The sequence below is a fragment of the Felis catus genome, chromosome C1 (assembly GCF_018350175.1).
Source record: "Felis catus isolate Fca126 chromosome C1, F.catus_Fca126_mat1.0, whole genome shotgun sequence".
NCBI lineage: Eukaryota > Metazoa > Chordata > Mammalia > Carnivora > Felidae > Felis > Felis catus.
The window spans coordinates 193270532-193287515 of NC_058375.1; the positions used below are offsets into that span (position 1 = coordinate 193270532).

Here is a 16984-nt window from a genome sequence, read left to right on the forward strand (position 1 = left end):
CTCTCTTTCAATTTTGAATGATAAACTTACTGGGTAGAGTATTCTTGGTTGTAAGATTTTTCCTTTCAGTCTATATGCCTGAATATATAATGTCACTCCCTTCTAGCCTGCAAAGTTCCTGCTGAAAAATCATTTGATGGTTTTATGGGTATTCCCTTGTATGTAACTAGTTGCTTTTTTCTTGCTGCTTTTAAAATACTCTTCTTAATTTTTGACACTGTATTTATTATGTCTTGGTGTGGCTCTTTTTAGGTTCATTTTGTTTTGGACTCCCTATGCTTCCTAGAACTGGGTGTCTGTTTTCTTCCCCAGGCTAGAGAGGTTTCAGTTATTACTTCTTCAAATAAGTTTTATGCCTCAAAAAGAATCTTTTCTTAAAGTTGGGAGAGACTTGGGCATACTCATATGCTAAAATGAAGGTGCTAGTAAAGGAGGAAACTATAGATACAAAAGTAGGGATAATTGACAGAGCCTGGCCCTGGAATGGCCTAGAGAAAATGAGAGGCGGACCCAGCTGGAAGCTCTTTTGCACACACATGCACACATACCTCTCCTGTATTTTCTTAATTGAAAGGTTTCAATTAAATGTTTCAATAGAAATGCTTCATTTCTATTAAAATGTTACATAAAAGGTAGTTACTGATTTCTCCAATATTCCCTCTAAAAGTCAACATATTGGGAACCAAAGGCTGCAAACTAACTGAAAGTAATCTAATTTTGCAATCCTCTGGTAAACATGATCTTTGCTACAGAACAGTGCTGTCTTTTGCTTTCTGATGAGGTGACTGTGTTTAGGGTTTTCTGTGATGAAGTGACCTTACTGGACTGCAGGGCTATTAATCATCAGATCTGACAGCATTTTTCCAGCAAGCCAACCATGAGAACAGCCCCGCTCATGCCAATGCAAGTTCATCTGGTCAGTCCTGCCATCAGAGCCAAAGGACAAATGTGTTAGAGAGAGTCAACTCCACACTTTACTCATCCATCAAGGGAAACCACATTACTGGCAGGCAGCACTATCAAGTTCTCAGATACCAAAGAACAATGAAGAAACTTGCTAAAGAAATCATGGAAATCAAGTAGCACAATCATTTCTAATGCCAAAGTTTTCTACTTTAACACCTTTAGAATTACCTGACACTCCAAGAAGGTAACTTAGGCTTCATTTATAGATTGCTCTAATGAGAATGGTGGTAAAGATAAAAATTTAAAAAAGAAAATGGTCATATATGATTCAGCCTTTATATTATGCAACTGGTACTCAGGGTTAAAAATGCAGAGATAATTGCCAATGAAATCAAAGGCAGTAGTCTTTACAAAAAAGGTAAGGGTCAGGGCAACTGGATGGCTCAGTTGGTTGGGCACTTGACTCTTAATTTCAGCTCAGGTCATGACCCCAGGGTTGTGGGATTGAGCCTCATGTTGGGCTCAGCACTGAGCTGAAGCCTGCTTAAGATTCTCTCTCTCTCCCTCTCTCTCTGCCCCCCCCCACTCATGTACACACACTCTCTCAAATAATAATGATAATAATAATAATAATAATAATAATAATAAAGGTAGAGGCCCTCATTCCATTTTGTAATAGGTCACTGAGTCAAATAAATCAAGACTCATTTAACCCAACTAATTTCTGAGGACTTCAATTCAGCCCCCACCAAGCTTTGATGCTAATGAGAGAAGAGGCACTAGGTCAGACTCTGAAGTAAGTAAACCCTTTGGAGGATTTTGACAGATTTAATACCACCATTTCCCTGAAGCTCAGTTCTCGGTGGTGCACAACTGGTGTTTAAAAGCCCAATGATTGGGGCGCCTGGGTGGCGCAGTCGGTTAAGCGTCCGACTTCAGCCAGGTCACAATCTCGTGGTCCGTGAGTTCGAGCCCCGCGTCGGGCTCTGGGCTGATGGCTCAGAGCCTGGAGCCTGTTTCCGATTCTGTGTCTCCCTCTCTCTCTGCCCCTCCCCCGTTCATGCTCTGTCTCTCTCTGTCCCAAAAAATAAAATAAAAAACGTTGAAAAAAAATTTTAAAAGCCCAATGATTAAAATGAGAAAAAAAAGTTTGTCATGGAACCGTTAGCACACGTAAGAGATAGGTTTTGAAGAAAAGGCCCATGTATATGGGCACACACACATACACACACACATACAACCTCCATTTTTGATTTTAAGTCCTATGTGCCTGAACGAAGAATGTGGATAGAAGTGCATAAAGAGTAATTTAAAAGAAAACTATTCATGTAGTATTACTGTGTTTTCCAGGAATCCGTGCTCCAGGTTGGGTAATTTGTACTGAGTTGAGAGGGCTGCAGTATCACCCACCCTAAAATCAGCAAGAAGCACTGTGAAGCATACCCAGGGAGATGCAATTTGGTGTTCTTCATATGAGCTGCAAACTCTTTCTGAAATTGCTACATTAGGCTGGATGTGGACAGGAATCATATGCCTAGCCATGCTCCCAGCTAATGGAAAAACAATTTTAAATCAAAGGCAGACATTTCGATAGCAACCCATGTGGAAGAAACAAGCTTCGATCTAGATACCTCATTTTGCTAATCTCATTGGCTTGAAAAAGTAGCAAGATTGCATCAGATATTATATCTTGGCAGATAGTTATGGGAAATAAGGGTCTCTTTTACCTGCTCATTCAGAGACTGTATTTATGTTCCTTAGTAACAATCTAAAACCTGGAGTAGGAATACTTGGGAACTAATTTTGGTTGATTATTCTGGGGTCTGATTGCAAAAGTGACAGATTGTATCACAGTTATAGATCCTAGAAGACGTTCTTATGGTATTTTTTTAACAGTTCCAAGAACGTAATATTTCTCTAACTACACTGAGTTTTATTTTTTGTCATCCTTTACAAAATGATTTTAGATAATTTCTGTATATTTCATTTCCTCTCAGAATAAAACAAAATCACTTTTTAACTTTCTGAAGGATTTCAGCAAGTAAAAAGCTATGTGTACATTATAGTAAAATTAATATATCACTTGCCAGAATTCCTTTTTCACAGTTTATTAATCAGTTTAGTTTTGAATGACATGGTCTTTTGCAACCTGTAGCTCCCTTTTAGAGTGTTGATATTGGTACACGATTTGTTAAACAAGATCTCTGAAGAAAATGACAGAAGGGGGAGGAGCTATTAGGAGATCAAGAGGTTAGAGGACGTGAAAACCTTAGAAGTTCTAGAAGTCATCCAAGGGAAAAGGATTCTTAAAGTAGAATGAGAAGTGTTGGCGTTCAAAAACATCCTGTGTTTTGGTAGTTTCAAAGTTCTGATAGATTCATAACCTATTGAGACTAAAGCCTCAACTGCAAGCTAATGACACTTTTAATTAGCTAACATGAAAAAATAAAGCCACACAATCTGGCTAATATTAAATCTTATAAAGAGCAAACACTTGTATTCATTTACTGAACTTAAGTGTTACTGACATGCTTCAAGTCCTACTACTGCTTATTCTTCTAAAATTGTTGGCTAATAATTGTACAATTAGATCTCAGATTTTGGTTATAATAGTCCTCAGATGTAGGTCAGAGACATAGCAAGTCATGTCTGTGTAGATTGTGTTTTAAGAACTAGGCTGCCTTAAGAGATATGTCTTAATAAACTAGCCTCCTCAATTAGGCATATTCAATTCCCAACAGCAAGCCATCTTTTCTCTTTGTGACAGATAGCCCCTCCACCTGCTCTGATTTGGGGGGGAAATGTGCAGGGGAAGAGGAAGTGTTGCTATGAAATGATTTCTCAGCATATTATTAGGACACGCAAACTTTTGGGTACACTAAATAATAGTCTTATTTACTTTTCCAGGATCAATGGTATGTAGGTATGCTCACACTACAAAGCACCATTTCTGTTTAGTGAATCGTGCTTAATACAAATATTTACTGGCATAAAAAGATGTCCACTGGCATAAAAAGATGCCAGGTGCAATGATTGGGTTAAAAGTGGTATGTGCAGTATGAAACCATTTTAATGAGGAAAAAATCTGCAGAGGAAAAAGTCTAGAAACATAGGCACCAAAGTGGTAGGATAATGGCTGGCTTTCTTATTTTTGTTTTCTATAATGACTGGTATTTTTTTTTTTTTTTTGTAATAAAACAAGTGTGACCAAATTAAGCAGGTGGGATCTTGGTAACAGTACTTTACTCATTTAGCTCATTTGTTCAACAGATATTGATTAGCTCTCTATGTCAGGTATGGTTCTAGGCCCTGGGGACATAGCAGTGAACAAAATGGATAAAAACCATGACCTTTTGTAGCTGACATTTAATGGGGAGGGCAGGACCACTGTATATGGCTGCATAGGGTGAGCAAAACACAACTTCCATATCCACGCATGCCGGCCCAAGAGAGGGAGACAGACAAGATACCATGTAATATAGTGATAAGCACAGAAAGAAGACAGAAAATGTATGGGGGGAAGAAGTGGAAGGGAGTGAAGGATGCTTCATTAAGGTGACAGCTGTGTAAAGACCTAAAAGAGTCAAGGAAGCAACCCTGTGGTTATTTGAGGAAAGGAGAAGCAAGGATAGAAACTCACACAGGAGGAGCCGGCTCAAAGACAAAAAAAAAAAAAAAAAAAAAAAAAAGGTGGGTGTGACCAGAGGGAATGAGGGGACAGGTAGTGGGAGAAGAGGGCACAGAGGTAACTGGGGATGAGACCGTACGTGGCCTTGGCTTTTACCTGGAGAAGTGAAGCTATTAGATAGTTTGGGTCAAGGGTGACATCATCTAATTTACACATGAGCTCTAGCTGTAGTTTAAGAACAGACTGAAGGGGGAGACGCGTTACTGCAGTAACATGGGGGAAAGAAGGCAGTGGCTGGCACCTGGGTGGTAGCCGGCAGGTGACGGCAAGTGAATGTACTTGCTGAGGGACCGGATGTGGACATGAAAGAAAGGTGTTTGGCCTGGACAACCAGGTGGCTACGGGTGCCATCCAGCTTGATGGTGAAGTCTGCAGCAGGCACGGTTGACAACAGCAGTGGGGGCAACAGGTGAGCTCCGTTTTGGGCAGATTAAGAGGCTAGCAAATAGCCAAAGGACATTTCAACCTTCGTATTTAGCAGCGCCCCCACCCCCCCACCCCAGCTCACCAGAAAGGCAGCTTGCCCCGAGGTAACAAAGGAAGGAGTCGGAAGGCAATCTTGGTACATGAGGTGGCACCAACAGGGGCTGGTCTAAGAGCCAAGCAGGCTGCTAAATTTTGCTTCACAGAAGAGGAGGCAATGCCAGTCTGACAGGATACACACCCACACTTTTCTTTTCAGGTACTCACCTGGATAAATAATGTTAATAAAAATGGGAATCTTTATGGTAGAAATTTCTCACTGTTCAGTAAAGCTGATATTTCAGTGAGAACTAATGCTGTAGATAGGGTTATAATTTCAAGGAAAATGTGAGACCAAAGACAGGAAGAGGTAGGTGGCTTAAAAGGTAGAAGAATCACATTTGGTATTCTCTTGAGACTCCCAAGTCAAGCTGTTGTTTCAGAGTGGTCTAAGCCAAGGCTGAACCTGATAAACAAGCAGGCCCAAATGTTCCCCAATACGATTCTGCCCAAAGCAACTGGGAGAATAGGCCTACTGGCCTCAACTAGTGTTGGAGAGAAAATAGTTTTAAATTTATATCCTAAGAGGAACTTTGGATTCACAGGTACCCCAAGTCCCCAAATCACATTTCGATGATAGTGGGAAATACTCAGATATCCACATTAATTTCTAGAATGTCTTTCCCTAGACTGAATGATACACTTTAACACTCAGAAGAAGTCAACAAGTCAAGAACTTAAGTCAGATTTCTGAAAAGTTAGTCCAAATAGCTGTTGTCAGTCTGATGTTTTCAGCAGTCCAAGGTAAAATAAAAGAGAAAGAATAGAATGAATTTTAAAATCTATTTGAATTTTAAAAGTGGTTTGATTTCTGAGACCATTTGCCTGTTTTCTTGTTTGTTTGGTAGTGTTACTATGTTCCTTTATGAAATGGTGAGAAATAGGTGGTAATGTTTATGTCTGTTTTGGTTAAAGATATATATGGAAGGCAACCCTACAGATCGCTCCGTATTTTTGTTTTAAATTTACAGGTCTGTGAAATGGGAAGGTCTGGTAAATGCCGCCCTAGGGAAAATGCTAAGCCCATGGTCACGCCTCGCTCTCTGAGCCTGACTGAACAACCGGGAGCGCAGGACCGCCTGGGTCAGCAACCCCATTTTCTGGGACATCGTGGTCTGCTACCTCCCTGCCTGCCTTCCCACTCTTCCACACGACCTCAGTCAAGGCTTTCAGAGAATTAAAAGTGGTTCCTCCTGAGAGCCCGGAGACCTCTGTCCCTCACCACCTCCACCAGCAAATGTGCCGGGGAGAGCAGCAGCGATCTGGTTCGGAGCAGGGACTCTGCTGCTTACCAGATTTGTCACCTCAGGCAAGTCACGTAGCATCTCAGAGTCACACTGTTCCTTCTCTTCTTTCTAAATGGCATCTGTTTCCCATCTGAAAGGACTGTTGTAAAGAACAACTATTATATTTGTGGGAAAGCATTTTTTAATTGATAAAACCATGATTATCTAACATGGGCCCAGGCACCACCATAAATAAATGAAATGGGCTGGGGATAAGAAAAACAAGGCAGCAACATATTCTGCACTGAATGACCCTGCGTTTGGGGGAACAGGAGCAGGAGAGACTCTGCGAAGTGGGGAGTCCGGGATCATCCAGGAATGACAGAAGCCCTATGTAATCAGATCTTCTGATTTCCTCAGAGGAACCAGAGAGCTTCGTTGTGTATACATGAAAACTCCTGGTTATTTAAATGTTAGCAACCGTTCCACCAATTTAAAAGTCAAGGAGACCATCCCTGAAAGGGCAAACAAAACATGTCTCTAGGCCAAATTTGGGCCCAAGACACTCATTTGTGACAGGTGATTTACACACACATCCTACTGTTCCTGTGTGCAGCGGAATATACAGGGCTGAGACCCTCTACCAGTTCTTAGGGTCCCTCCCAAACACTTCCCTATTGCTGCTGATGTGGCTGTGTCCTCAGAGTGTTAAGATTTTTCAGAGAGTTCTTCATGTACCTTCATGTGTGGACACTATAAACAATTCTTCTCATGAAAAGTTAACTAGGCCTTGAACCAATCCAACAGGGTCACCATCTGGGACTCCTCAGAAACAGTGAACTGTCAGCACTGTAAACATTTTAGACTTCATGGAAGACACTGACTTTTTCTAAACTAATCATCCTTGCCAGTCAAGATTTGCGGTATGGGTTCAAGAACAAGGCATTCATTTAACAACAAGAACAAGAACACTGAGGATGAAGACCGGGCGGCCATTATAATGAAAGGCCTAAAAGCAAACTGTGACTTCCCTAATAAGGGGACGACCCAAGTCAGCTCCCTGGCAGGGGGAGCACCAGTACGATTAATCAGTCTGTTTTCAGTTTTCTCACGACAGCAATATTAACAGTTTGCTTTCTTCTGTTTATATGGCGTTGACAGGTCTTCAGCATGTTGGGCCTACTTGCTGGAGATTAATGGCTACTCCTGTACAGAGGTAAAAACCAGGCAGGGAGAGAATGCCTTTTACAACTGGGTAAGAACTGGCTTCTCTTGCTCTCTTTCGTTCCCCTATTGCACACCAACTCCTCCCTCCTTTAACTCCTATCAAAATTATATAAGATTAGTTGTATCCAGTAGGTTCTTATGTTTATATTCCACTTTAAATGTTGTGCCTCCAAGTGAAACAAAGGGAACTTTACACATTACTTCTAGATAAGTTTATCATCTCTAATCAAAGGTGCAGGGCTGGCTCATTTTGTTTTTAAAACGTCAGATTCCTTATAAAGGTAAAAGGTAGGTAAGCGATGGCCTCTGGTGACAGGAATTTAGTTATTAGGTGGGTGATGGTTATTTAGAGCACACTCAAAAAAGGCAGAGCTGACATTAGGTAAGGCCCTGCTGCGACGAGTACCAGCAGCCCAGAACATCTTAGACCCGCTTCACGAAATAGTCCTACTTCAAAATAGAGAGAGAACAGCTCCCCATAACAGCCTCCTCCCTCCCCCACCCCCCACCAGAAGCTAGAAGTACTTCTTGCTGCTGGTATGCTTTTCCCTGTGCCAAGGTGGGAAGACATGATAACAATGTTTGGGGTTTATTTTTTTAATATATTAAAAAAAATTTTTTTTTAATGTTTATTTATTATTGAGAGACAGAGCATGCGCATGGGAGGGGCAGAGAGAGGAGGAGACACAGAATCCGAAGCAGGCCCCAGGCTCCGAGCTGTCAGCACAGAGCATGGCGCGGAACTCGAACTCACAAACCGTGAGATCATGACCCGAGCCGAAGTCGGACGCTTAACCAACTGAGCCACCCAGGTGCCCCTTAATATATTTTTTAATGTTTATTTTTGAGAGAGACAGAATGAAAGTGGGGAGGGGCAGAGAGAGAGGGAGTCACAGAATCTGAAGCAGGCTCCAGGCTCGGAGCTGTCAGCACAGAGCCTGATGTAGAGCTCAAACCCACAAATGCAAGATCATGACCTGTGCCGAAGTCAGAGGCTTAGCCAACTGAGCCACCCAGGTGCCCCTCCATTATCTTCACAGCGTATAAGCATACAGAAACAAAGAACAAATTTTTAAAAAGAAAAATCAATGTGCCTCCTCTAGAGTTCCGTAGGAATCTCATTCTTTGGTCTCAGGGAACCTCCTGCTCCACTCATCTTTGTGCAACAACTGCATGAGTAAGTGTGCATCACATACCCAGGAACTTCAGGCCCCATACCCAGGGTCAGTGCTCCAAACCACTTCCTCTGGCTCACTCCTCTCCTGACATAGGAGCAGGAGGGGCCGAGTCCAGTAGACAGAGCATCAGGGGTGGCTTTTAAGTGGAAACTTTAAACAAAGATTTCTAAAGCCAGAGACAAGAACACTCTAGGATAATAAAACAGTATGAATAATAGTATTTATTGAGTGCTTACTATGTATATGCAATATTATAAGCAGTTCCATTGGAAAAAACCAATTCCCACAACAGAATGCATTAAAGAGTTAAATCATCCCAGGATATGTGAGAGTAGAACAATATACTGGATGAGAGTTATACAGATCTTGAACTCCATACTTGTATTTAATAATTTGCCTGATGCGAAGTTTCAATGGGAGAGAGACACTGCAATTGTCCTGAGACTCCAAACCAGGGTGGTACATTGGAAGTGAAACGGAGAAGAAAGATTTGAGACTGATCTCCAAAACAAAACCAACTAAATTTTTCTTTACTTCTTTGTTTTTTAGTTCGTTTGCTCATTCATTCAACAACTATTTTTGAGGGTTTCAGATGGGTCAGATACTGTGCTAACGGACACCTAAGGAAGAAATAAAACCAGAAGACTGACTCCTTCCTCAAAACTGGGCTACCAGCCGTTGTTCAGTGGTTTAGAGTGACAGCATAGTAGACACCTGTCTACCCCTCCCTCCTTCCATCTATCCGTTCAGTACTTGCTGAATGCCTGTCTGGTGCCAGGAACTGCACTACATAAGGGTCATGGACAAGTGAGGAAAGAAAAATGAAGGGAAAGGAAGAAAGGCTGCTGTCTTCATTCTCACAGCCCTGGGAATGCCTTCTTTCTAGAACTTCTATTCCTTTCCTGGTGGTCTGGCCATAAGGGGTAGGCATGGCAGTAAACCACCAGACTGCGGGAACAGCAAAGGTATTCTTAGTCATCCAAATGAAGACAGAATCTGTTTAATTTCTAAACGTATGCCCTGATGTGGCATATTTATCCAAAGCAAAACACTGTCCCAGAAAGGTACCTCACGTGATTCCCATGTGTAGATTTTAATATTGTCTAAAAATACAGGCAAAGAAAAACTAGCTCTGAACTAAGCCGAGAGTGAAAATGATAGAACAAACATACTTTGAACATTACAAATCTTGTATTTAGTTTAGTTGGACCTATAATCCTATTGTCTTTCAGGGAAAGCCCCGATCTTTTAAAATTAAGATCTGCCTAGACTTTACAAGAATAAAACCTGACCTTTTTCTAGTGCTTTTTGAAAAACTAGGTAATAGAATGACTACCACTGAGAAGTGTTTTGCTTTATGGCAGCTGCCTTTTCATTATTATTTTATGAGGGCTTGTCTAGATATTATGATATTATGTACTCCTCACTATCTACATTTAGTTCTTTTTAAGATGTCTTCTTCAGATGCCTGGGGGTTATGTCCATTTCCTTGGATCTAACTAGATCTCAAATAACAAACCGTATCACTTTAATGCTTTCCAAAGGTTCTTTTGCATGTAGGCTCCCCTCCAGAAACCATGACTAAGGTATGCTTTTGGTCATTTCCATTAAAACATTAAAAGGTATTTTCAGGGACCTACGAACACCATCAACAATTATTTCAAGTGTAAGCTAGTTCGTATGTGCCAAGGGTGAGACTTGAAATGCTAATAAAATCTAACTGTAAAAGAAGGAATTTGATGAGAGCAGGCACATTTTAACTTCAGTTTTATTCTCAGGATCTGAACCTGGCATGGACTTGTGTGCTCTGTGAACTTGGAGACAACTGCCCTATGGAAAACCAGCCTGCACAAACGGTGACATGAAAAGGCAGAATCCTGGGCCGGTGCATCTTAATCCCAGGCTCTACCCCCGGCATCACCTACCAAGCCTGTTTCTGGATGGAAAGTAAGATGTGAATAACCACTTATTTCCACTGAAAAACGTCTTTATGGAATAGTTCAAACATGCTCATTTCACAAATAAAACCAGGAAAAGTGAAAAGTGCTACATAAGTGATCAATGAAGACACTCCTGTGATCATCCCCTCGAGTTCGTCTACGGGTAGGAGAAGTCTTCACTGTTGTGGCAACTAGTTCCATGGCTGGAACGCCTTCAGTTACGCTGAGCTATTACTTTCATTTTTCTTGGCTCAACTTAGAGGACTTTGGAGGAAAAACGTCAAAGATGAGCCGGGAGTGAGAGTCACAGAAGACGGTGCCCACTGGAAAGGCCAGGGAGGTCCTCTAACCACCCTCCCAGGGCAGGGAGAGGAAAGCAAACCGGAGCTGCCTGCCATCTGTGACCTACCTGCGGCGCAGATCCTCGGCCACGGCGGCCCGGCAGCTGAACAAATAGGCTCGCAGCGATTTCAGCCGCTGCCGCAGCCGCACCACGGTGGCCAGCGGCTCGGCGTGGCGGTACAGCATCGGGTTCTCCTGCTGGATGTCGATGAGGGGCTCTTCGTACACGTACTCCAGAAACTCTTTGGCTTGCTTAGATACCTACAAGATAAACTTCCTCAGTCAGTCTGGGGAACCATCCAGTTTTCCACACCTCCTCAAACTAGGAACCAGAGTTGAAAGGCCAAGGTCACATTACTTTCTGAGCGAGCCACAGCAAAAGCCCATAACTTAACTAAATATAAATTGTGGCTTTCTTTCTCTCTTCCAGAAACCTGTAGAAGTAACCGTTGCATTGAAAGGAATCCATTAATTATGTATCTTGATTATGGTGGTGATTACATGAATCTACATAAGATAAAATGACACAGAACTATACAGACTCAAGATACCATGTAGGCTTCCCGATTTATGGATATTGTACCACAGTGATCTAAGATGTAACCAATGGGAGACACTGGATGAAAGGTACATGGGACCTCTCTTTACTATCTATGCAACTTCCTGGGAATCTACAGTCATCTCAAAATTAAAAAAAAAAAAAAGATTCTAAACAGACTTAATTTTAAAAACTACATACATGTATATTCTATACCACTTTTATAAGTAGCCATCAAAATACAGGTAAATCATGTACATATTACAAAATTCAAAAGGAATAAAAAGGATAGCTTTAAAGGATATTATTTATGCAGGATAATTTGCATAGAAAACAGGCTCAAAAAACACTTTAGTGAGCAGAAAGGAGTTGCTCTTAGAATTACTTTGAGCTTGGGCTGACAGACTAATACATCCTTCCAATTCTATATCCAATTCTGGTGGTAAACACCAAGACTATGCAAGTTGATTTTAAAATGTCCTTGTCATTAGAAAGAGTAGAAATGCAATGCATCTGAGATACAGACGGAGTAGTTTAAATAATGGATAAGAAGTGGGTAATTCGGGAGAATCTTTACCAATTTGCTGATACTGAGATGTGGACTGGCTAGTGATGTGTAGAGTTGGCTTAGTTTCTACTTGGGGAGGTAAAACCTCTCTAAAAAGCTTCCAGGAAAACTGCTCTGGTGCTGGGAATAAGGATAGAATTCAACATTAGAAAAACGATTTTGCTTACTAAAAAGAAAACTGAAAATCCACTATGCTTTACATTCCAGACTAGAAGTTTATTAATGAAGATAAATAGGGTACAGTCCTCACCCTCAAGGGACTCACTATGTAGTATAAGAGATAAATATTTATTTATTTTTAAAATGTTTTATTTATTTATGAGAGAGAGTCGGGCAAAGAGAGGGCTATCCACTCTATCAGCACAGAGCCCGACATGGAGCTTGAACTCACCAACTGTGAGATCATGACCTGATCTGAAATCGGACACTTAACCGATTGAGCCACCCAGGAGCCCCGGGGATAAATATTTAAAACAAGAACTACATGTCGCATATAGCCTGTTCTCTACTACAAAAGAAATATGGATGAGGTCCACTGGTAGCTTAAAGGAAGGAGAAATCAATTATCCTGGGGGGAAGGGAGCCGCTGGCAAAGCAGGCCACACTGCCTCAAGGTCTAGAAAGATAAACAGAAATTCACTTGGTGGGCAAGGATGGCACAGAGACTACCACAAGTAGATACAAGCAAGAAAACCCACCAATATGAGTAGGTGATATGGCTACTATATGCTGATTAAAGCACATTTATGACATTTAATATTTTGTAATATAAAATAAAGCTCATATAAAAGTTTCCATTCCATATATATATGTTATATATAAATTATTATATTTATATAATATATATATTATATTTATATATATTATATTTATATAATATATTTATATATATTATATATTATATTTATATATATATTATATTATATTATATTATATTTATATATATATAAAGGCATCAATGGTTTTTTTTCCCCAGTAAGTGTCCCATTTTTTTTTCCCTATTAGCAATTATTTTTGAGGTACCTGTTGTGTGATCCTTTGGGGCCCTGCAGTTACAAATGTGGTGAAGTTTACAGTCTCTGCAAATCAGCTCACAAAGAGGCCCTAGAATTAGCCAAAACCTCTATTTAACCAGACTGGAAATAACAACTGACAAGGATACAGAATGCCTCACTTGAGGCATAGAGACACAGGTACGTGCCGGATCCCATAGCAGGCATTAGTGGAGAGTACAACAGGCATGGCCCTGTCCTCGTGTAGCTCAAGGTTCGGTGGAGAAAGACAGAATTGGGTCCAAATATTTGATTTGTCATGGTTAAATATGTGCCATATTTAAATATCTTAAACGAGGGAAACACGATGGTGTTCTGGGAAATGAAGTACAGTCCACTTGAAACCGTTGCTGAAAAATGATGTATTGTACAATTCAATTAGTCTTTCTGGCTCTATTGAGCAGTGTTTATACTGAGTCAGGGACCTGCTGAATTAGGTTAACAATGCTACCTTTTAGTAGGTGAACAGAAGGACAAAGGGCACTGGCCAGTCTCCCAGGCCTGAAAAGGCTTCTCTCTTCAGGTGGTACTTAAGCCTAAAAAGGTTGGGGGGGGGGGGGGAGGGAGTCTTTTACAGAGACAGTAAAAGCAGTGAGACAAATGGGAGAGCAGCTAGCGACATGAGCGTTCATAAGCTGGAATTACCAAAAACAAAAACAGAGCTAGTTTCGATGATGTCTAAGGCACTGCTTCACAAAGTCATTAACCAGTGTTAAGAATACGGAACAAACTGGGACCACGGCTGCCTGGGTAGGTGAACAAACCCTTGCAAGGCTGAGGGAGGTTTCGGCAGCAAGACTGAGCACATGCTCACTTCTGATAATCAACCACTTACACCGGTAAGGGAATTTTTGAAAGAACTACAAAATTCGGTATAAAATGCTATTTTTGCAAAATAGAGTGCTGTATCCCCACTGATTTCCTAAGTTCTAAACCACCCTGCATACTGGTCTAAGGATTCCACTTTCAAACTCAACTGTAATTAGAATGCTTTTTAAAAAAGAACATGTTAAATATATAGTTACTTAGGGAAGGAAACCATAAAGTTTATGTGAGGAGAAGTTTCTTTGCTATTAATAGAAATATTACATAAATTGTCCGTGAACACCAAATATATCCCCACCTAAGAGCAACTGTCCTATTTCTTGCCAACCAAATTACGAAAACCATGAGAAGCCTGAGCGTTGTTTTGGATGGATATAAAAACTCAGCTCACAGAGGCAGATAGATGGACCCAATACGTTTTTAAAAAATGGTTTTGGTTGGTATTGTCTTTAGTGATCCCACTCCATTCACATTAGAAACAACTTTTATAGGGTTAATAAGTTCATTTTTCAAACCTACTGACTTTTTAATCTTTTACTAAATAATATTTAATGTTTACTAATATTAACATAATTTCTTTCCAGAGCTTTTGAAGCTTACGAACAGACTAATTTAAGCTAGACGAACTCAAGTCAGTGACTGTGATTTTGTTGCAGTTTGTGAACTGGTTCTCCCTGCACAGCGCTGTGGTCTACAGGATTCAAGAGCTGAGGAGGAGGACGAAGTCGAGGTAGAAACGGTTCTCCTCCACACCTCACACGTCAAAGTGTATTTATAAACATATTGGTTATGTGAGCAGGAAGCATCATTGGTATAATTTTAAAAGCCTTTTGTTAAGCAGGTGGCAGCTACCTCTTAATGTTCTCGGATGTTGTTCAGGTTTACGTAATTCTGAGAAAGAGGTTCTGGAATGGTGTCCTGGTATGTTCCCCCACAAAAATAGCCCCGGGTAATAGAGCGATGGAGCAAAGGGAATGTTTAACGATAGACAGCAATTTGGAGGTGATGTGGTGGAGGTGGGGGTTGTGAGGACTTCAGTTTTTGTTAAGGGAGGAAAATGGATTGATGAGAACACACTTTTAGAATAACAACTGGTAAACACAACCTAGTCCAGTTTTTCTGTGTTCCAAAGAATACTAGTCCCACAACAATAGTGTTCTGAGGTCCAACAGGAAAAATGCCACACACTACCTTCTTCACTTGGTGATTCAAAGGGTAGCATGTTAGCCTAAGAAAGCTTTTGGATATCGTGTCTGCTTAACGTGCTCAGGCCAGCAGTCTCCCAAACCTATTTGACTATAGACAAGGCAGCTTTTTAATGTTGTGCAGGCCTTGTGCAGAGGGCGGTGGGAGACGAAATGCAGGCTGGGCCCTGCTTCCCCACCAGAGGAAGGGGCCTCTTTCTCTAATTCCTTCCATCTTGCCACGCTGTGAGCCCCCAGGGCTGCGTTCTCCTGAGGGGCCCTGTTCCAGCTGTAGCGTTGGCCTAGCTGTGGCCCTCCTATAGAACCTCTTTTTGAGTAACACCTATTAACAAGCACAGAACTTGTTAATGCTCCATGGAACATATTTTGAGAAATGCTGAATTAATCCATTACCTATCCTTAGTAGGAAAAAAAAAAAAAACTGAATCCAGAGACCTTAAGTGACTTATCTGCAGTCATTTTGTGGCAGAACTTACAGCCAGAGCTCAGATCTCTGGATACTCTGTCCTGTGCTTGGTAGCACTATTTAAATTCACAGTTTTTATTTTTTAATAACTCTACTATAAACTGTCTACTCATCACTCCTTAGAAGAGGTGATCCCTGTCCATATTCTGTCCTTCTCTTTCCCCAAATACAAAGGCAGGGGGGCTACAGAGGGAGACTAACCTATGACGTAATTTGGCGGTATGCTAGCCATTTGATTTTAACCCTAAAGCAAAAAATAAAGTCCAGTAACAACTCATTTATGTCGAAGTCACTTATTTGTGCATTTGTTTATGGTCTTTCTCCCTCCATTGGGATATGAGCATTCACAAGGCAGAGACTGTGTCCCCAGTGCCTAGAACGGTAAGCATGGTGGGTGTTCAATAAATACTTGAAGAAATGAATGAGTGTTCTACAATGCTCTGAACCATACACTCTTATTACTTTACACACACTTAGAACAGCTTGGCTACTTAGACAACATATTGAGTTTACAACATATTTAGAGTTCAGAAAGTAGAAAAGGGGAAAGACAGCTTGAAGCAGCACAGTCACAACAGAAGTGACAGCTGGCGTCTTGGCTCTGAGGGAAGGAAGGTGCATGCAAGAAGATACAGGTACAAGTGTAGGACACAACCCTGATTAAGGACAATTCAGAATATGCACCAAACTCAAAAATGTACAACCTACATCTAGGAAGGTGTCCTCAGTCTCACCGGTGAATGCAAGAACTTAGATGCAAAGTGATATATAAAGTTATTCTTTGAATCACTACCTGTAATAGCAAAAGCTTGAAAAACAAAATCATGTCATTGTCATGTAGATTGTCATGTGTAAAAACATGTAAAATTCATGATAGAATACAGAGTGGCTATAAAAAAAAAAAAAAAAAAGCAAGCAAGCCCAGGAAGAGTGATATGATCTAAATGGAAAGCTGTCCCAGAGCAGCATGTAGATCATCAAATTGCCACTGTTGTGTAAAAGAGGACAGAAAATACCTCTGGAAAGATACACAAGAGAAGAGTAATTCGGATGCCAGCGGGAAGAACAGTGTAGGTGGGAGTGAGATTATTTATGTATGCATGCCCTTTGTATTTGTGAATCTTGAAATTTGTGGAAGTATATGTGAAAAAAAGAATAAAAGTACAGCAGTGCAAGGCAATTTCTTGGTGGAAAAGTGCCTTCTATACCACATTAAAGCCCACGGATGTTATCACAGGACCCAACAATCCTATTTATAGCCATAATTCTGAGGCATTAAAAAAGCCAAATATCTAATATGT

General features: G+C 40.9%; 1 protein-coding gene and 2 long non-coding RNA genes across 11 annotated transcripts in view; 2 read left to right on the forward strand and 1 right to left on the reverse strand.

Annotated features, from left to right (window-relative positions):
- LOC123379256 overlaps positions 1 to 5034 on the forward strand; it is a 57217-nt gene extending 52183 nt beyond the window's left edge. The window contains exon 3 of the long non-coding RNA XR_006583510.1: positions 2257 to 5034. This is a non-coding gene — a long non-coding RNA (uncharacterized LOC123379256). The remainder of the gene's footprint in view (positions 1 to 2256) is intronic.
- Positions 1 to 16984, reverse strand: part of PLEKHM3 (pleckstrin homology domain containing M3) — a 199744-nt gene that overhangs the window by 99174 nt on the left and 83586 nt on the right. For 8 of the 9 annotated variants that reach the window (XM_003991077.6, XM_006935510.5, XM_019838548.3 and 5 more), the window contains one exon: positions 11097 to 11290. In XM_003991077.6, coding sequence (XP_003991126.2) covers positions 11097 to 11290 — 194 coding nt within the window. Of the gene's footprint in view, positions 1 to 8948; positions 10952 to 11096; positions 11291 to 16984 lie in introns of those variants that run through there. The other variant, XM_006935511.5, reaches the window with a different exon arrangement.
- LOC109502832 lies at positions 10557 to 15960 on the forward strand. The gene is made up of 4 exons (XR_002161698.2): positions 10557 to 10694; positions 11460 to 11656; positions 13141 to 13328; positions 14597 to 15960. It is a non-coding gene; the product is annotated as an uncharacterized LOC109502832 (long non-coding RNA).